At 41.2% G+C, this 21279-nt stretch overlaps 1 protein-coding gene across 5 annotated transcripts in view; it reads right to left on the bottom strand.

The window, feature by feature from the left end:
* Positions 1 to 21279, bottom strand: part of RNF180 (ring finger protein 180) — a 135398-nt gene that overhangs the window by 71438 nt on the left and 42681 nt on the right. For all 5 annotated transcript variants that reach the window (XR_009761578.1, XM_061619077.1, XM_061619066.1 and 2 more), the window contains exons 3-4: positions 18889 to 18984; positions 17311 to 18249 (exon numbers count right to left, since the gene is read on the bottom strand). Coding sequence is in view for 4 of the 5 variants with exons in the window: in XM_061619077.1 (XP_061475061.1) it covers positions 17311 to 18249; positions 18889 to 18984 (1035 nt within the window). In the remaining variant the exon portion in view is untranslated. The remainder of the gene's footprint in view (positions 1 to 17310; positions 18250 to 18888; positions 18985 to 21279) is intronic.

The raw sequence follows: 21279 nt of genomic DNA, 5'->3' as shown, positions 1-21279 counted from the left end.
TTAATTTAATGTTGCTCTTGTGCAACAAACACACTTCCAAAAAAAGAAAAAAAAACAATTTTTATGGTAAGAAAAGTGACAGAAAAATGCGCTGTAAAGTGTGGGATTACACTAGGGATGGAATCCTCTCCTTTTTTACATTTTGTTTTTAAGTGTGGCCCCCTGGTGGTCATTAATGATCCGATTCCTTTTTCCTCTGCTTTTCATTTTTCCAATCTCCTCTGATATATATATATAGGTCTGCAGAGAATTATTGATATTATAATCATTATTTATTCACGAATCTCCACTGATATCAATCTTTCTCTGTAATGATTGCCTATTTACATTCCCTTTCAAGTGCACTGCAGAGCAGATTAAGACAGATAATAACGTCAGTGTCTTCCCCTCCTGCTTACAATCAACACCCCATTCCCCCTTGCTGCTTTCTTTCTGTTACAATCAACACCTCATTCCCCCCTGCTGCGTTCTGTCTGTCAGTTACAATCAACACCTCATTAACATCAGTGAAAGGGAATACACATTTGAAGAGCTCACATAGAAAGTAGATTGATAAAAGTATCACTCACACTATCAATGATTTCAAAACAATTTTTAAAAAAAGAATAAAAAAGGCAACTGAATTGGAAACCAGGCGCAGAGAGTTGCCACTTCAAAATTCTCTCTGCAAAGATAGAGAATATCAGAAATAATAACTAATCCAATGGCAAATCTGATTATTACAGAAACAGAGCCCATTGCTAGATTACACTGGTATCAGGTGATATTATATAACTCATATTTGCAATTAACTCATCTGTGACCATTCAAATCATTATCTCAAATATGGGATTTTAGATGCACTCTAATGAACAAATTCCATACAAGCAAATCAGAAATTAATGTGTTTTGAGCATTAAACAGCAATGTCATATCACCTCTGTGTTAAAAACAACCCTGAATGAGTGCTCAATAAATAGGTCATCTGCAAGAGTTGCAAGTCAGGATATTTTAGGTAGGCCAGTCTGTTGGACTGCCTGGTAATATTGTGTATCAGTGAGTGTTTACACACACACACACACACACACACACACACACACACAAGTGACCTAGATCTCCACCAAAGTGGTAAATGTAGGGAGCCATGTAAACACAGTAAACACAATGGGATACATCAGATATGCTACTCTTGTTAGTTTGTGATCCACAAACTATACCCTTAAGCTCAACTACTCAAACCACTTCAGGTATCCTGAAGCAGTCATACAGACATAATGATGAAGTCATGTGCAGTATGTTGAAATGAGCAGCCTGTGCCTTCCTTGCTCCATATGCAAATTGGCCACAAAAGATGATTAATTTTATAGAACATCTTGTGTGAATGCATATAATAAATCATAGGTTTCTTTTCTGAAATTTTTTAATGCTTTTATGCAAGAAGAATTTTAAGTTTCAAGGGTTTGAAAAATTGTACATCTCAAATTTTCTGAACTCTGTACATGTCAACAACTGCCCTATCCCCCCTACCTTGTTTCTTCAGGATATCCATCTCCCTTTTCTAAAAAATAAAAAAATAAAAACATTTTCTTGCTTTTAAACAAAGAATTTTTCTTTTTGTTCTAGGAAATCAAAGGCAGATAATGAGCTTAATATAAAATGAATTTGGAAACAGCATGGCAGGAATCAAGACTGCTTTCCTGCCAACTGCTTTACTTCCAGTTGCATGAATTCCTGTAACTGCAATTATGGCACCGCTGTAATTATCTGTACAGCAGAACCCACTATCACTGTTTGGTGGGGAAATGTACTAATTGTGCGTCCTTTGTCGTTTTAATAAGAGACACTGTCATGGGCCACATGTTTCTATAAGCCACCTTTTTAAAGAAAACATTTTTATAAAAAAGAAAGCAGCTTTTTGGAGTTGAAAAATAATTCTGAATAAACAAAATATAGAATCCATTACAAATGTTAATGAAGGACCATAATTACAGTTAACTTGTTAGCTATAATATGGCACTAAAAAGCAAGCAAGACCTCTGCCATACATTAACACCCCAGTCCAAATTATTCTTGTACTTTTTGTCCGTGTTGTGATTCTAGATTAATTTTAAGTTAGCTAAACTGTCTCTCAAATTAGTGTGGTGTGTATGTCCCCAAACATTTGTGTGCTTTTGCAACTGTGAACATGATTTTGATTTTATGTAGTTCATAAATATGGTCAAATCACAGGAATTGGGCAACAAGTAATTAAAATGACCTTTTTTGGCCTTTGGTTGCATATACTCAAAAGGAAATACACAGCCACACTGAGAAAACATTTGTATAATTATTTTGATGTCTCCATTTTTTTCCACTGCTCTAAACCAAAAAAAGCCTCATCCTATAAAGATATATATTTCCTTCTATTCTAGGTTCAGATTAATTTTCTATAAGTCAATATAAATATATAGTTATTCATAGGTTGACAGGCAACGCAGATAAAACAGCTGGATCTGGTTCAAGCCCCACCAGTTTTTTGGGTCACTGTATATTGGGATTTGGTTTCCAATCTGTAAAATGGGAATAATACTTCCACTTCACAGGCCTGTTAAAAGGTAAACACAATAAAGATTCTTAAGCACTTTGCAAATGCAATGGTCTTACTTGCACTCTCTCTCTGTGTTTGAGTCTATATTATAATGATTGGTGGTAACATTAAGTTTATAATAATCAGCACAAGAAATTCAAGTCACTTCAAACACTACTGAGTATATTTGATTACATCATCAATGCATGAACTGATATAATCTAGACAGACTTTAATGTTTTTTCTGAAGTTATACGAAATAATCTATTGCACTAGCTTTCTGGTGTGGTATCTTTTTCCACTCCATTAAAAGAGATCATGCAAGTGAGACCTGACCTGGCCTGTGTAAGTGCCAGGTCTGTGGGTGTGGTGCTCTATCAAGCCCTGCTGGTGCTGGCAAGAGTTTAGGGGATGGAATACAAGCTAACAGAGGAATTGAATAAAATGGGACTTCCTACTAGACAAATATGTATAGGATTTTAGTTTCAATGGGACTTACTTTTGAGTAGACTCTTTTGGGAATGCTGTAAAGGCATCTGCAGAATTGTAAGGGACTCTAGTCTAAAATCGATGATTAAATATTTCCCTGCCCGTAAGAGTTTGACTTGTATTGCTGCTTCAACAGATTTACTGCAATGACACACACAAACTCCCTTCTAATTTCAGGTTTCTTGGGTCTAAAACTGGAATAAACAGCATTTTGTCAGCATACTTATGTAACAAATATCTATTTTCATTCCTAAGAGCTAAGAGTTGAATCCCAGCATCCCTTGAAATGTCAACGGATGGTGAGGCAGCCTGTGTGCTGCAGCTGCTTCTCTTGGTGACCTTGTACTGGAGCTGAAGCCAGCTGCATCTCATCCTCCCCTGTGATTCTGAGGAGACCCTTAGGCGAACCTGGTGCTGTGCATGGCAGCCAATTTTCTTGGCTATCTCTTTACTTTCTGAAATCTACTTCCCACTCAAGGGCCAGGAGAAAATTGCTCTTCAAGTGAAGATAGTGCTCCGCATCTGATTTGGTGTTCTTGCATAATAAATGCCACTTATTCTGCCTCCACTCTCTTTCCTTCCTTTTTAACAGATTAATTGAGCTAGTATGTCAATCCCATTGCCTATTGATGATGATTGTTGCTTTCTGGATTGCATCTTCCTCCTTCTTATTGGGTTACACTAAGTTTGGAAGCCTTTTGGAACCACAGATGATTTTTGCAATGTAGTACAGAGTCTAGGGCACCTCAGCAAATAAAAGTAGGATGACCTGATGAAAAAGAATGCCAGAACCCCTGTACCTTTAATAGTTGTGTAGAAGAGGGAATTTCAGCAGGCGTACCTCCTGAAATGCCCTCTTCTGGCCAGATATTAAAAGTGCAGGAGCCCTGTCGTCTCCCACCCCTTCCTCCAGTCTGAAGTTTTTACTTGGCCTGGGGGTGCTTCCACATCTGTTGTTTACATCACATTTGCAATGTCCAATGCCCTCATTTTGAGGTGTATCCACACAACATCAAACTGTATTTGAACAAGTTCCAATTTTTAGTACATCACAATACACCTTTGCTATTTTATAGCAGAAACAGGCCTAAGAGGTTGCATTTTCTTTCACTTTGAACCAATGGTTGCTGAAAATAGTGCTGCAAGCAATGGTTGTAATGGCACAGGAGTTTCAAGGAGGTAGTGATCTCGATCTCCTTGATATTTGTGGGAGAACAAAAAATTTCAGAAGCAGCTCCGTAGCAGCCACAGGAATATTGACTTTTTTGAGCACAAAATTGTTAATATTAGCTACCTCTTGCCTCACCATGATCTTGCCACCTGAAAAAAGCACCTTCTTGGGTCAGGGAAGGGAATGCAATCCACCACCATCCTAGTAAATTATGCCCTTTGCCTTAATTCTTCTTTTATTACTTGCACAGAGGGCCTTGTACAGTGCTGGAAAGCCTAGAGTTATGTCATATATGCCATATACAAGGGACCCTCCCTCCTTCCCAAAGATGCAGATGGAATTGGTTATCAATATTACATCTCTCATTAATTCTAAAAGAAATGTCAAACTTTATGAAGGAGCACAAGACCCAGTACAAGGACCTCTTCCCTCCATCAAAAAATGCAGAGGGAGTCAGACTGTACACTTTCACAGAAAACAGATGGTACCAATATTACTGCTCTCATTCATGCTAGAAATGACAGACTTTTTGAAGGAGCACAAGCCCCAGCCCACTATTTTTTTTAGAAAAATGTTAAAATTGTGAGTAGGCAGGCAGTGGCCAGGAATGATCTTTGTCTGAACAAACAACTGCACAAAGCAATTCAGTATGATTCCACAGTAAACTGAGTTTAAAAACTATTGGAAAACAATTGGGCCATTCCTTGTGAGCCGTGCACATTATCAGTGAGGTGAAAAAGGTAGTGGGTGGAAAGCCTGTAGAAAGGTGACATCTATGCATTTACAAACTATGGGCATAACAGACATGCATCACTCTCTGATGTGGGAGTATTTACAGGGGATGTAAATACATTAAATTCTGAAAGATGTGGAAGATACCATACTATCCCAATTCTACTTAAAGGGGAATTAAAAAAAAAATTAGAAGAACAATTTGTGCAGAAGTGACAAGGGAGGAAGACTGACTTTGAAACTTCCTGTTAGTATTTGTGGACTACAGAAGGAAAGATTAAGGGTAATGGTGGATCTAAACAGCAAATGGATATCTCAAGCTTGCACTATTGGGAAATTTATGTGGGTACGTATTATGCTGCAAACACAGGCTTTGGACTCTGCAGTATGCTCCTGTAGCTCCAGCAGTGTATTTTGAATTCAGGTTTTCAGTTTTTATTTTTTAAAAAAATATAACCCTCTCAGTTGCATGTATTGTATTGTGTACTGCCTTCAAGTCGATTCCGACTTATGGTGACCCTATGAATAGGGTTTTTATGTGGCTGAGAGGCAATGACTGGCCCAAGGTCACCCAGTGAGCTCCATGGCTATGTGGGGATTTGAACCCTGGTCTCCCAGGTCGTAGACCAACACCTTAACCACTACACCACACTGGCACAGAAAACCTAAAAGAATGTAGATGTTGTCAGCTAAAACCGTGAAAAACAGAAAAGAATCAAAGTAGGACATCCGGTCCTTCTCTTCTGTAAACTTCCTGTGCTTTGCTAAGGACCTCAGCCAATAGTGTTACCCAGGAGTGCCAGACATGTATTTCCATTGTCTTAATTTCTGGGGCATTTCTGTGTAAGCCCCATAGATTACAAAAACAAATATTCAATCTGCTCTTCTTCTACCAGAGACGTTTGGATTCCATAGGAAACAAATTAGTAATAGAAGATCTTTTGTAGGTGGGAGGGCTGCAAAAAAGGCAAATGCTATGTTAGGCTGCATTAATAGAAGTATAGTTTCCAAATCATGTGAAGTACTAGTTCCATTCTATTCAGCACTGGCTAGGCCTTTTCTTGAGTACTGCATCCAGTTCTGGACACCACACTTAAAGAAGAATGTAGACAAACTGGAACATGTTCAGAGATGGGCAAAAGGATGATCCGAGGACTGGAAACAAAGCCTTAGGAGGAAAGAACTGGGCATGTTTAGCCTTGAGAGAAGAAAACTGAGGAGATATATGGTACCACACTTCAAGTACTTGAAAGGCTGTAATAGAAAGGAGGGCCAGGATCACTTCTCGATCATCCCAGAATGCAGGACATGGAATAATGGATAATAATTAATAATGGAATAAAGTTACAGGAAGTGGGATTTCAGCTGAACATCAGGAAAAAATTCCTGTTAGATCAGTCTGACAATGGAACCAATTACCTAGGGAGGTGGCGGGCTCTCCAACACTGGAGGTATTCAAGAAGCAGCTGGACAGCCACCTGTCGGGTATGATTTAACTTGGATTCCTGCACTGAGCTGGGGGGTTGGATTCGATGGCCTTAAAGGTACCCTCCCTCTACAGTTCTGTGATTCTATTAGCATTATTATTATGTTGGTGTTGTACCATCATTTCCACTAGTTCCAATACTGTTATACTGTCATTATTGTTATTGTGTGGCTACTCAGCGCCGCATTCAGGGGCATGATATTAATAATGGGTTTTCTGTGCAGTTTGTTTTCATCAGTTATTACTAATACTTTTCCATGGTGTTATGGGAGCATATGGAGTTTATTATTATTACTGTTATTGCTATGCTTCTGCTCTTATTGCGGAAAAGGAACCACTATTAATTCTGCACACCACTTCAATACATACAAAACTCCAATAGGTTGTGTACCCAGCACTTGTGCAGGCTGTGAGGTCAGAAAGGTCATTGCCAGGAGCGGAAAGCATTACAGGATGGGACAGTAAGCTCCCCAGCTCCAGTCAAGCCTATCAAAAAGCAAAACACATAGCCCCTGGGCTATTGTTCTCTTATACGTATGCTGATGACACACAGCTCTATTTCTCCTTTTCATCTTCATCAGGTGAGGCTGTCAATGTGCTAAACCAGTGCCTGGCTGCAACAATGGACTGGATGAGGGCTAATAAACTGAGGCTCAATCCAGACAAGACTGAGATGCTGCTAGTGGGTGGTTTTTCTGACCAGATGGTGGATATCCAACCTGTCCTGGATGGGGTTGCACTCCCCCTGAAGGAGCAGGTTCGTAGCTTGGGGGTTCTCCTAGAATCATCCCTGTCACTTGAGGCTCAGGTAGCCTTGGTGGCAAGGAGTGCCTTCTACGAACTTCGGTTGGTGGCCCAGCTACGCCCCTATTTGGACAGGGATAACCTCGCTTCAGTTGTCCATGCTCTGGTAACCTCCAAGTTAGATTACTGCAATGCGCTCTACATGGGGCTGCCTTTGAAGAAGGTTCGGAAGCTGCAGCTTATGCAAAATGCAGCGGCCAGATTGGTAACAGGGACCAGACGGTTCGAACATATAAAACCAATTCTGGCCCGCTTGCATTGGCTGCCTGTATGTTTCCGAGCTCGATTCAAGGTGCTGGTTTTAACCTATAAAGCCTTACACAACTTAGGACCACAATACCTGTTGGAAGGCCTCTCCTGACACGAACCCACCCATACACTACGCTCAACATCTAAGGCCCTCCTCTGGGTACCTAGTCGGAGGGAAGCTGGGAGTCTGGCAACAAGGGAGAGGGCCTTCTCATTGGTGGCACCCAAAGTATGGAATTATTTTCCTAATGAGGTGGTGCCAACACTGTTATCTTTTCAGCACCAGGTCAAGACTTTCCTCTTCTCCCAGGCATTTTAGCACGGGTTTTTAAATTGCTTTTTTAAAAAATGTGTTTTTAAATTTGTATATTTGCTTTTATTGTTTTTAATTGTTGTAAACCACCCAGAGATCTTCAGCTATGGGGTGGTATACAAATACAATAAACAAACAAATAAATAAATATATACAAAGTGACTTGTCAACCTGGTGATGAGCGGAGGCCTACTCCCTCCTGATGATCAAACACAATAAATGATACTACTGGGAGGAAGGGTGGGATATAAATAAAATAAAATATATATTTTTAAAGATAATATACATCTCTATGGAAGATGCAGGAAATCTCACAACAAGCAACATACATTCACATAGGGTAGAGACACACTTGCTGTTATGCTGGTTCTACTGCATCTCCTCCTCTGTTTTCTGAAAACCTGGGCACACAACACTAGTCAAACTCTGCCCCTTTTTACTCTAAAACCTGGTCAGATCAGCTTGAGGGCATATTTTTAAAAAATCCAGCTTCAGACAGATTTCTGAATCCAGCTGTAGCCAATAGAAACGCTTTGTTGTAGGCTCAGGCAGAGACAGTATTTGGCCCAATGCTTTGCTGCGGGTGGTCCTGAAAGGCCTAAAGTCAGCAGTGGGGGAGGGAGTTGTGTCCAGCAGAAGGCAGTAATTTCAAAACGCAGCCAGAAAACTCATTCTTGCTGCTTTTGAAGCAACTAGTGTGCCCACAGCCATAATGTACACAAACAGCAAGTTCAATTTCTCCAAATCCTTTCCCCGCCATCCACAAGTGGAGCACACAACCTCTTACAGGGATTGCACGTGCAGCGACTCTCAAGGTGAGTTGGGGGTGCAAGAGACTCTGCTCCTCTGGATACAGGGTTCAGAACAAGGCCCTGTGAAGAAACATTTCCTCCCCCTTCAACCTGGCTCCCTCCTGGACCAAAGTTCTGTAATTGCCAGGGACTGAACAAATACTTTGAACCTGTCTCCCCTCTCAAACAGTCTTTGCTAGAAGAGTTAAATTTCAGTCTCTCAGGCTCAGATTCAGTATAAATTAGGGCATGGATAGTTTTTTCCTTGACTCCCAGTCATAACATTGGTCTCATCTCAGGGATAACTGAAAAGGGTCTGTTTATTACAGTCTCTCTGCTTACCAGCAGTTTGGGGATCTTCAGCAAGAGCAAAAACCACACTTTAGCATCACACGTCTCTTCTCCAGAACAAATGCAGCTCCCCAAAAAGCATACAGTTTCCCCCTAGATCCTGGCTCCCCACCCACCCCGGTTTTGTGGCAAGCACATGATGATCTGGTATAACTTCTGGAGGTTTCCAGCCTTTTCCTCATGCACAGCCCTTTTCTTCTCCCCTTCACTCTGAGGCTGGATAGAGAGGGGAAGAGCCAAAGCTCAGGAGTCATTGGTTAATGACTCAGTTCCACTAGGTTCATGCTCGGTGCGCTATTGACAGGGAGTTGAGATAAGGGAGTCTGGTTCTGGAGCAATTATTATTACTGCTAGTAGTATAATTATTATTATATTTATGTATATTTATTGCCCACTCTTCACCAGCAGGTCACAGGTTGGGCTACAGCAATGCAAAATGGCAAACTGTGATATATAGTCACCCTTCTGGCTTCTCCCAGTGCACTCCCAGGATTGCAACCTTCTCAGTTTAATTTGGGAGCAGCTGGTATGTGGTTACACCATGCCCATGGGATGCTCCATCACCTGCACAGCATTCAAGACATTTAGCACCTTTCGGAAGTGGGCAGATCTGTTAAGCACCGAGTCACCCACTGCTTGGATGATTTCTTCTTTGCATGTACCCTGGACACCAGTGGTTGTCAGGAATTGCTATCTACTTTTCAAGGGCTGTCCAATTACTTCAGGGTGCCTTGACACAAGACAAATCAGAGAGGCCTGCTAGCAAACTAACATATTTAGGCATCCATTTTGACTCCACAGCAGCTTCCTCCAGCCTTCAGCTGACCAGTCTCTAAGACCTCTGGGAACAGATGCTAGGCAGCACAAAGTGTGAACTCAAGCAGCTGCAAGCCCTGTTTGGGCACTTAGATCACTTGCAGAGTCATCGGGCCCTGCTGGGCATTCTGTGCAAGGCTAGCCCGCCTTCCCCTCACCACCACATTAACATCAAATCTATAAAACAAGACTGTGGGGTCTGAGTTACAGGCACAATCTGATGTCTCAGGAATCTTAGGATTTGGGGTCTTCTTTAAAGGCTGCTGGTGTGCCAGGCATTGGCTAGCACTTTGGGGTCTCTGCCAGGATTACCAAAGACCTCACTTTCCTGGGGCTGTTTCCCAGGCTGTTTTCCTGCGGAGAAAATAAGGGATAAGAGAGTGCAATTGTGGTGCAACAATCAGGCATTGGTCAGAGTAATTAAGAAGCAATCTTTGTGCTCTGAGTGGGTCATGAGCTTGATTTGGGAATATGTGTTGTAGTACCTGGATGCTAACATCATATTTTCAGCCCGCCACATTCCAGGAGTTGACAACAACATGGCAGTGCCTCATCTTGCTTGCAGGAAGGCAGCTTCTGGAGATTGATAATGTGGGCTGACACCAAGCCAGAAGCACTCCTAGAAGCCCTGCGGGAGATTGGGATCATGCAGGGAGTACTGAATCCGCTTGCACCATCCATGTTCCGTTCTTACACTTTGGTGGGGGAGGCATTTGTTAGTTTGACCAAGGCTCCAAGGGTCCCCAAAGCCTCAGCCAGCTCCCACGAGCTAGAGGGAGCCTCAGCTGACGAAGCGTCAAGGCCCCAGCTGACAAAGCGTCAAGGCGAGTTAAGCAGCAGAGCGAGTTCGGCAGCAGGGCAAGGAGGCCAGGGCCCCCCACTCTGCCCGTCTGTTCCCTGACCTCAACTAAACCGCAGTCTCCAACCCATTGACGTAATAAACCTTAAACAAAACTATGCAGGTAAGAAGCCAGCAGGGGTGTGGGGGCTTTCCAGTGTTTTGCACCGCCTGCAGCATGTACGACTATCTGCCTGTTGGACAGAAGTCGTGGGTGTGCTCTCGGTGCAATGAGCTCCTGGCTCTCCGGGAATGACTTCATTTCCTTGAGGCCAAGGTGGCGGACCTGGAAAAGCTGAGAGAGGCAGAGAGGTGTGTGGAGGAGGCCTTCAGGGACGTTATAGCTGTGTCCCACTCCAACGATGATAGCTCTCCTGCTATCATGGACAACGATGGTCTCGGGGAAGGAGAGCATCCAGCTGAGGAAGAGGGAAACGATCCCTTAGAAGGGACCCATTCCTTGGGGGATGAGCACCTATCCTATACGTGAAAGAAGGCATTGAATCCAGGAAGCTCGAAACCCCAAAAGAGGCAGACTCCTCCACAGAATCGTTGTGGGTGGTGATACCTTGCCCCAGGAGGGACTTAATACTGGGAACAATCTATCGTCCCCCTGATCAAAATGCTCAGGGAGACCTTGAGATGAGATATGAAATTGAGGAAGCATCCAAACTAGGAAATGTGGTAGTAATGGGTGACTTCAACTACCCGGACATAGACTGGCTGCTTATGTGTTCCAGTCATGACAAAGAAGCAAAGTTTCTAGATATTCTAAATGACTATTTCCTAGACCAGTTGGTCATGGAACCGACCAGAGGGACGGCAACCCTGGACTTAATCCTCAGTGGGGACCGGGACCTGGTGCGAGATGTAAGTGTTGTTGAACCGACTGGGAGCAGTGACCACAGTGCTATTAAATTAAACATACATGTAACTGGCCAATTGCCAAGAAAATCCAACACGGTCACATTTGACTTCAAAAGAGGAAACTTCACAAAAATGAGGGGATTGGTAAAAAGACAGCTGAAAAACAAAGTCCAGAGGGTCACATCACTCGAAAATGCTTGGAAGTTGTTTAAAAACACTATATTAGAAGCTCAACTGGAGTGCATACCGCAGATCAGAAAAGGTACCGCCAGGGCCAAGAAGATGCCAGCATGGTTAACGAGCAAAGTCAAGGAAGCTCTTAGAGGCAAAAAGTCTTCCTTCAGAAAATGGAAATCTTGTCCGAATGAAGAAAATAAAAAAGAACACAAACTCTGGCAAAAGAAATGCAAGAAGACAATAAGGGATGCTAAAAAAGAATTTGAGGAGCACATTGCTAAGAACATAAAAACCAACAACAAAAAATTCTATAAATACATTCAAAGCAGGAGACCATCTAGGGAGACAATTGGACCCTTGGATGATAAGGGAGTCAAAGGTGTCCTAAAGAACGATAAGGAGATTGCAGAGAAGCTAAATGAATTCTTTGCATCTGTCTTCACAGTGGAAGATATAGGGCAGATCCCTGAACCTGAACTAACATTTGCAGGAAGGGATTCTGAGGAACTGAGACAAATAGTGGTAACAAGAGAGGAAGTTCTAAGCTTAATGGACAATATAAAAACTGACAAATCACCGGGCCCGGATGGCATCCACCCGAGAGTTCTCAAAGAACTCAAAGGTGAAATTGCTGATTTGCTAACTAAAATATGTAACTTGTCCCTCGGGTCCTCCTCCGTGCCTGAGGACTGGAAAGTCGCAAATGTAACGCCAATCTTCAAAAAGGGATCCAGAGGGGATCCCGGAAATTACAGGCCAGTTAGCTTAACTTCTGTCCCTGGAAAACTGGTAGAAAGTATGATTAAAGCTAGATTAACTAAGCACATAGAAGAACAAGCCTTGCTGAAGCAGAGCCAGCATGGCTTCTGCAAGGGAAAGTCCTGTCTCAGTAACCTATTAGAATTCTTTGAGAGTGTCAACAAGCATATAGATAGAGGTGATCCAGTGGACATAGCGTACTTAGACTTTCAAAAAGCGTTTGACAAGGTACCTCACCAAAGGCTTCTGAGGAAGCTTAGCAGTCATGGAATAAGAGGAGAGGTCCTCTTGTGGATAAGGAATTGGTTAAGAAGCAGAAAGCAGAGAGTAGGAATAAATGGACAGTTCTCCCAATGGAGGGCTGTAGAAAGTGGAGTCCCTCAAGGATCGGTATTGGGACCTGTACTTTTCAACTTGTTCATTAATGACCTAGAATTAGGAGTGAGCAGTGAAGTGGCCAAGTTTGCTGACGACACTAAATTGTTCAGGGTTGTTAAAACAAAAAGGGATTGCGAAGAGCTCCAAAAAGACCTCTCCAAACTGAGTGAATGGGCGGAAAAATGGCAAATGCAATTCAATATAAACAAGTGTAAAATTATGCATATTGGAGCAAAAAATCTGAATTTCACATATACGCTCATGGGGTCTGAACTGGCGGTGACCGACCAGGAGAGAGACCTCGGGGTTGTAGTGGACAGCACGATGAAAATGTCGACCCAGTGTGCGGCAGCTGTGAAAAAGGCAAATTCCATGCTAGCAATAATTAGGAAAGGTATTGAAAATAAAACAGCCGATATCATAATGCCGTTGTATAAATCTATGGTGCGGCCGCATTTGGAATACTGTGTACAGTTCTAGTCGCCTCATCTCAAAAAGGATATTATAGAGTTGGAAAAGGTTCAGAAGAGGGCAACCAGAATGATCCAGGTATGATCTGGGGGGGGATGGAGCGACTCCCATACGAGGAAAGGTTGCAGCATTTGGGGCTTTTTAGTTTAGAGAAAAGGCGGGTCAGAGGAGACATGATAGAAGTGTATAAAATTATGCATGGCATTGAGAAAGTGGATAGAGAAAAGTTCTTCTCCCTCTCTCATAATACTAGAACTCGTGGACATTCAAAGAAGCTGAATGTTGGAAGATTCAGGACAGACAAAAGGAAGTACTTCTTTACTCAGCGCATAGTTAAACTATGGAATTTGCTCCCACAAGATGCAGTAATGGCCACCAGCTTGGATGGCTTTAAAAGAAGATTAGACAAATTCATGGAGGACAGGGCTATCAATGGCTACTAGCCATGATGGCTGTGCTGTGCCACCCTAGTCAGAGGCAGCATGCTTCTGAAAACCAGTTGCCGGAAGCCTCAGGAGGGGAGAGTGTTCTTGCACCCGGGTCCTGCTTGCGGGCTTCCCCCAGGCACCTGGTTGGCCACTGTGAGAACAGGATGCTGGACTAGATGGGCCACTGGCCTGATCCAGCAGGCTCTTCTTATGTTCTGACGCCTGCGTCCTAAGCTACCTGCCGGACCTGCAGGCTCAAGGGAGAGCACCCAAGACTTAGCTGCCATCCCCTTTTCCAAAGCTCTGGGGTTCCCAGACTCTTGCAACTCCTTTGGGCATTCAGGGCAAGAGAGTGATAAAGGCAGCAGGACTCACCCAGAAATGACAGCCATTACCCAATTACTTATGGCACCTTAATAGGCTTGGTATATCAACTCTCCTTGGTTTGCTGGTCCAGTTATAAAACTTGTCCAGTTATGAAGCAGCATTCACATGAGCGTTCCGGGGGCAGTGACTAACAAGGGAGATGTTTCAGCCAAGTCCTTTTGGAGTCCCTCTTCTTCAGACCATCCCCCCCCAGGGTCCCTGTTGCTGCATGACATGAGAGCTTATCTCCACTTGAAGCCACAGAGATCTGGACAGCTCTTCATTCACCTGGTCATCTCTCTCCTGACCAGGCATCAGTTTCTGGGGGTTCTGAGACTATGCCTTGCTAATGCCAGTTTGCCCTCAAGGGAATTTGGAATCCACTTTTATCATTGGGGCTACCACTTTCTCAGCAGCATGGGGCTAGCAAGCAACCCAAATTAAGGCCATCAGTCATTGGCGATCACTCATATTTAGATGTTACAATTGCCTGAAGCATGATCAGCATACTACTAGTAACCACTGATTTTGTTTCAAGCCAGAAAAGGGTGAGGATTGTCGGGCACAGCATTGAGCAGTGGCCAAAACTGGAACAGATTCAGAGAAAGGCAACAAGGATGATCAGAGGACTGGAAACAAACCCTATGAGACTGATATAATTTTGCATGTTTAGCCTTGAGAAGACTGAGGACAGATATGACAGCACTCTTCAAGTACTTGAAGGGTTGTCATAAAGAGGAGAACCAAGATCTCTTCTAGATCATCCCACAATGCAGGACACAGAATAATGGGCTCAAGCTACACGAAGATAGATTTTGGTTGATTATCAGGAAAAAAGTTCTGTTAGAGCAGTGTGACAATGAAACCAATTACCTAAGGAGAAGATGGGCTCTCTAACATTGTCGGCATTCTAGAGGCAGCTGGACAGCTATCTGTCAGGTATGCTTAAACTTAGATACTTGCATTGAGCAAGGGGTTGGACTCAGTGGCCTTGTAGGCAGGCCCCTTCCAACTCTACTGTTCTATAATTCTAAGTTCCACACTTTGGTCTGGGCAGGTTGCCTTGTGGTTGTTGGTGCATGTATGCTGGAGCTCCAAACATGGTATGAAGTGGGAAGAGCTGCGCTCACTGGTGCAGTGGGAGATTTACCACTGTGGCCCACCTGATTTGCTTCCGACACACCTGGGGGAGAACAACCTCTGCATACGCAAGGGGATCAGCCTGGAGCTAGCAGCAAAGCTGATGTTGCCTTCTTGGTAGAAGACATTAGGTCTTCTACATTAGGTTGGTCATCTTGGTTCCCGCGGCAGCAGTGGAAGTGTGGAAACCCCAGAGAATGGAGGTGGTTTCTTGGCAAGTCAACAAGGCTGTACAGCACCTAGACCAGAGGGCTGCATGAAACTAGGCTGGGGGCTATATACAGTCCCCCATCCCCAGACCACAAGTTCCCAGTCTTTGCTTTAGGGCTTTTAGGCTGCAAAACAGCTTTTTTTCCATCTTTTCCCCAGGTGATGCTAGTGCTGCTTCTGGATGCAGTGTTAAAGAGCTCCTTGTATAATAACAGTAATATTAAAAATATCATGACTGAATAGATCACATGTACAGTTGTCTATTTTTTTGTTTTTCCAACTTTTAAACAAAGTTCAAGAAAATATTTTCTCTTTATCATTCACAGTTATTCTTTTCCAGTACTAATTTATGAATAGTTACAAAGACATTTATTCTTGCTTTTACTAAAAATATAGTAAACTCAAATAATACAAATTTATAAGAAGCAGAAAAGCAGTTTAGTGGCTAAGAGATGGCAGCCATTTATCACAAGCTTTTAACAAAGGCTGTTTTTAGTATGGATATATAATAAAATCAGCCACAAGAGACAGCTTATTACACTAATGTTTGCAGACGCTAAGCTACAGCAGTGGCAACAAGTATCACTATTACGTTTAAAACCTATAATCAGCAGATATAAGTAGTATTACTATTTTTAATCTGTAAAACATTCTGCAAACATAATACACCACACTATACTATGCAACATTCATTCGTAAAAGTTTATCGTTTACAATCGTTTTGTAGCTAGAGGAAATTTGGTGCCCCCTGCTGTTTAAAAAATCATATTTCTGTTATTACAAGCTTACTGGGGAATCCCCTTATATATACAAAAGATTAGCAGCAAAACCAAGATAATATAGTTCTGGTGGAATGACACTGCGCGCTACATGGAACTATGTTGAAACAGAAATGCAGAATCATAATGAAGTTGAACTGTAGTGTTTGGCATACCACATAAAATGCATGCATTTCCTCTTAATTTTATATATGGTAGTACACCCTGTTTGAGAGAACAATATTAAGATACTGTATTAACTGTATATGGAGATACATTTATCATACACATGCTTCTTGGATTTAAACGGGGTGAAAATAACTTATGAGAAGCGCTGACAAGTCAGATAAGTTTCTTGATGGGAAATTTGATGAAGACTATTAATATGGAACCTGAAAGGAATGTTGATGCAATAACGCACATGACTCAAAAAACCCTGTGTGGTTTTTTTATTGCTTGTGTGTGTGGCTTAGCATAGGTGAAAAAAACCCACGCTGAATAGAGGAAGTGGAAAGCTGCAGAAAGAGCAAACTACGTAGGAGCCAATTTCAAACATTAGCACAAAATAATAGAATCAGCAGTCTTTTCACCTCTTGTAGCAGAGAACATGTATTTGTACCTTGTCAGGTACAAGAACAACACTACAGAAATGTAGCGCTACAGAAATATACCTTTTATTTAGAAACAAGAGGTTATTTAAAGATTTTCTTCTTAGTTCACATTTTCAGTGAAAGCTCAGGATATAGGATAACTTGTACTTTATATGGATACAAGTCTTAGGTTGGGAGAAAAATAATTTAAAATGTACATAAACACTGTCTTTTCTACATTTCTGTTCAAAGCTACTAATGTTTTTGTAACAAACGCTTTTGCATATTTTGCTCTTCCAGCCATTTGTTCCATTCAGAAATCATGCAAACCATAGTGAAGGAAGCCTAACTATAGTTTGATGTGATGTCTGAATCAACAAACCATGGTTTGCAATTGGCAAACCAAACCAAACCAGAATAAAAGTAGATCAATTTGAAGTGGGTTTGTAAACCATGATTTGTGTTAACTGTAGCTTGGTTTTTTTATCTGAAATGATATATTATGGCTTCAGTCATTGCTCCAACTTATGAGGCTGTAGCATGATGGAAACAGGATTGCTGAGTTTAAAAAAAACACATACCTGCTTCTGTAGCCACCTTTCCTGCCACCTTTGCTTTCTCCTTAAATTGTTCAGTCGGTTCCTTTTTCGCTTGCTCGATTTTTGATCAATAGTTGTCAAAGGCTTAAGAAGACTAAGAGGTGTGATGTGCTGCTGCACAGTATCTTCTTCTGTAGTGCTCTCTGATGAAGACAGGAACAGCTGCTGGTCACTCTCAAGGTAGTGTTTGGAAGCTTTTAAACCATTATTAAATCTTGTCTCTTCTTGTGTTAATACACTGTAGGAAGTAGCTGAAAAACTCTTTGGAAGCTCATCAGCATCTGATTTAAGTGGGAAATGAAAATAATTGTGTGTTCTGCTGGGCTTTAATTGTAAGCAACCCTTTGTGCAAAAAGGCTGTGCTTCATGTTGCCTGGAGAAAACAGGTCTCTTAGCTGTGGAAGTTCCATATAAAGTAGGCAGCAAAACAAGCTTCTCTCTGAAGTTCAAGTCTAAACTCTGTGATTTTCTATGAGAAGCTTTTACAGTGTATCTGTCATTCACAGCCAGTGGAGCTGAAATACTTGCTTTTGGATTAGACACTTTGAAGTGTAATTGTTTACTATTCGTCTCAAAGTTGGTTGATCTCACCTCTAGGCAAAGTGCCTCCATTAATTTCCCAATGCCATTGTTATTTTTGGCCATGTATGGAAGTGTTTGATTTCTGGTTCCTAACAATCCATCTGTCACACTCTGCCACATTTCTTTGTTAAATTCAGAATGAACTTTACAAAGAGACAAGTGCTTCAGTGGCGATATTGCTGATGTAACCGAATTAACTGTTTGATAGTCAGTTCGCCTCTTGCAAAGATGGATATTTGTAAACTGGCCACAAGAGCATTTTGTATTATTAACAAAATTAAAGCCCCCCAGACGGGCTCCACAGAATGGGCAGTTCAGTTTTCCAGTTGTCCATTGTGCCTAAGGATAATGTGGAGGGAAACAAACAATTAATTATTTGCAATCAAGAAAATAAGATGTAACACTTTTTTCACTCAGAACAGGACAACACATAAACTTCTTATTTATGACTGAACAAAAGGCAAACATCACCTAATTTTTTTATTAAAAATGTAATTGAATAGTTTTTGAAAGCTCTCAAAAATGTTATCTTCTCAATGTAACCATTTCAAAGGGTTATTTGATATTCTTAAATACTCTGACCTCAGATTTATGTTACTGCACATGTTTAGCATGGAAATTTGGAAAGAGATCAACTTTTGAATAGGCTTGTAAACGACAATCCTACGTGGAGTCAGTCTGTTTAAATTTCACTGAAGTTTTCAGGATTTTAAAAAAGCCAAGCTATGTGCAGGACTAGCATTACAGTTTTACAGAAACTTTGTATGTGTTGCTATGCATACCAAATATGGCAATAATAGATTTCTCACAATAAGGTGTTTATTATAAAAATTCAAAAAGGCATTTACCTACTTTAAGCTACTATAAAATATGGAATAATATAGCTGTAATTCTAATGTCCGTTATCAAGATATAAATTGTTTATTTTATACAGAATATTAAAAATATCTTTGTTATCAGAAATAAGGAGAAGCCTACCTTTTCTATTATACAAGTCACCCAGTCCGGAAGAGCTTCTATGTTCATATGCCATACATTACAGATGTCCTGAGAAGCAGTAGAACAGTGTGGTTGCTGTTAAATTAAGATTCAATACATTAATATTATTCTGTTGTATTTTTCATTTTAGATATTTGCTGATATTTTCGTGTCCAGTGCCTGAACCAATTTATTTGTACCCATTTTTTCCCTGTTCAACCACTCTCTGTCCTTACTTTTTTCCTATTGCCTTCAAGCAAATTCATCCGTTATGCCAGCTCTCCTTCCAGTCAGTGCCCCATTGGTTGCCTTCCCTTTCAACCAGCTTCAACAAGCGGCTATACCAAGCAACTCTGCTTCTTGTTCTCCAACTATCACCCAGAATACACTGCACTGTTTTACAATCCTGTGCTGAAATGCAAGCGTGAGCTTTTAACATTTTTATTGTACGCAGCCTTGTGAGGGTGTGCCCTAAAAAGCAGGACAAAATAAAATAATAGTTATTTGATAGTTTTAAAACAGCTGTTGTTGAACCTGAAATGTCCACCTATTGAAGAGAAGAGACAGACTGGCAAGATGAGACTGCTGGCTAGTGTAAAGGTCTAGCTGCAAAGACAAGCCAGCTATTATCCTACCTGACCTACAATCAATCTTACAATGATGATTTTAGACACAATGGTGGATAAAACCAAGTTGTTCAATTGTTTAAACTGTGCCATTTTCTTTCCTTTTTTGTAAAAATGTGTACCACACAGTTGTGTAAACAGAAAATAGCAAATAAATTGTTTCACATCAGTACAGCATTTCACAAGAGGACAATTAGTTTTAGGTTACAGGCAGATATCCTAATTCAAAACGCGGCTAAAATATTGTAGACCCAAACCAGTTGTTTCCTTGATACTAATGTAACAAAATCATGCTTCACTCTTCAGTCTGCGTACAGTCATTCTTGCTTAACTGGTCTGTAGACCACTTAGTTTCTACATTATGAAAGGGTTGTAAAAACCAGAAAAATGTATGTAAAACAGTTTTTGATTGAACAGGGTCACATTTAACTCTGTGACCCCTACTTGTTTAATAACTTTTGAACAACCACTAGAAAAAAGTTTCAGTTAGCAGTATTGGTACTTAAATCCCTGCCCCCCCCATACTATTTTCCATATAAAAACATACCCAGTTCTAAGAGCTATGTACAGTTGAAGAACTAGCATGTGAATAACCAAGTCTGGAAATTTTCTTTTGAGCAGAGTACACTTTTATATTGGAAACAATGTTATGAAAAATAATGGGCTTTAAAACATGATGATTGGAGCCTTTGTCTTCTTATAATATAGCGGTTAGCAAAACGCAATGCAAAAATATTTTTAATTTATATTATGGCTACACTGCAGCACAACACTGGACTATTATTAAAAGCTTTACCAAATGCACTCTAAATAATCACAATTTGGTGCCGACAGTTGCATTCTCAAGTTATTATACAAAGACTGAATTCACTGCAGCATATGAAAATGAAATGTTGCAATGCATCTAAGTCCTTGCCCCAAAAGTATGTCCTAAAATGTTAAGCAGATACATCCACACTCTGTATTATCTTGCTTAATCTCCTGCTTCTTCCCTACCATTAGTTTAAAGCAGTGGCTTGAAAAGACTGAGGAAGGGAGCTCATGTTGTGTTTTGATATTATGGGAATTCCTGTTTAGTTATGAAGTTCACCGTGCAAAGCAACAGAAACATAGGAAGGTGATTTATCCCAGGTCAGAGTATTTGTCCATCTAGATCAGTAATGTTTGCTCTAACTGGCAGAGGCCCTCCAGGATCTCAAGAATGGACAGATTGGGTGCAATTTCGTGCATGCCGATTTTGCATGTTCTGTTCCTTTTATCTACATGTACATTTAAAAAAAAAGTATGAAAAAAGGCAGGGGGAAGTCAAAATACTTACAAGTTTACCAGGTGGTCCAAGGTGCATTTTAATATTTTCTTGTTATTTATTTATTTATTAAATTTATTAGTCGCCCATCTGGCTGGCAATCCAGCCACTCTGAGTGACATACAAAATTAAAACACAGTTACATTAAAATATTAAAATCTCAACCAATAATAATAAAACCTAACCCACCCTAAAAGCCTGTTTGAAGAGCCAGGGAATTCCACAGAGTGGGGGCCACAATTGGAAAAGCCCTCTCCCTAGTCCTCACCAGTCTGGCTGTTTTAACTGGTGGGATGGAGAGGTCTTTCGAGGCTGATCTAGTTGAGTGGCATCGCTGATGATGCTGGAGGCGCTCCTTCAGATAGACTGAGCCGAAACCGTGCAGGGTTTTAAAGGTCAAAACCAACACCTTGAATTGGGCTCGGAAAACAACTGGTAACCAGTGCAACTCCTTCAGCA

This window comes from Rhineura floridana, chromosome 1 (assembly GCF_030035675.1).
Source record: "Rhineura floridana isolate rRhiFlo1 chromosome 1, rRhiFlo1.hap2, whole genome shotgun sequence".
Classification (NCBI taxonomy): domain Eukaryota; kingdom Metazoa; phylum Chordata; class Lepidosauria; order Squamata; family Rhineuridae; genus Rhineura; species Rhineura floridana.
This window is presented reverse-complemented; position numbering and strand designations above follow the sequence as displayed.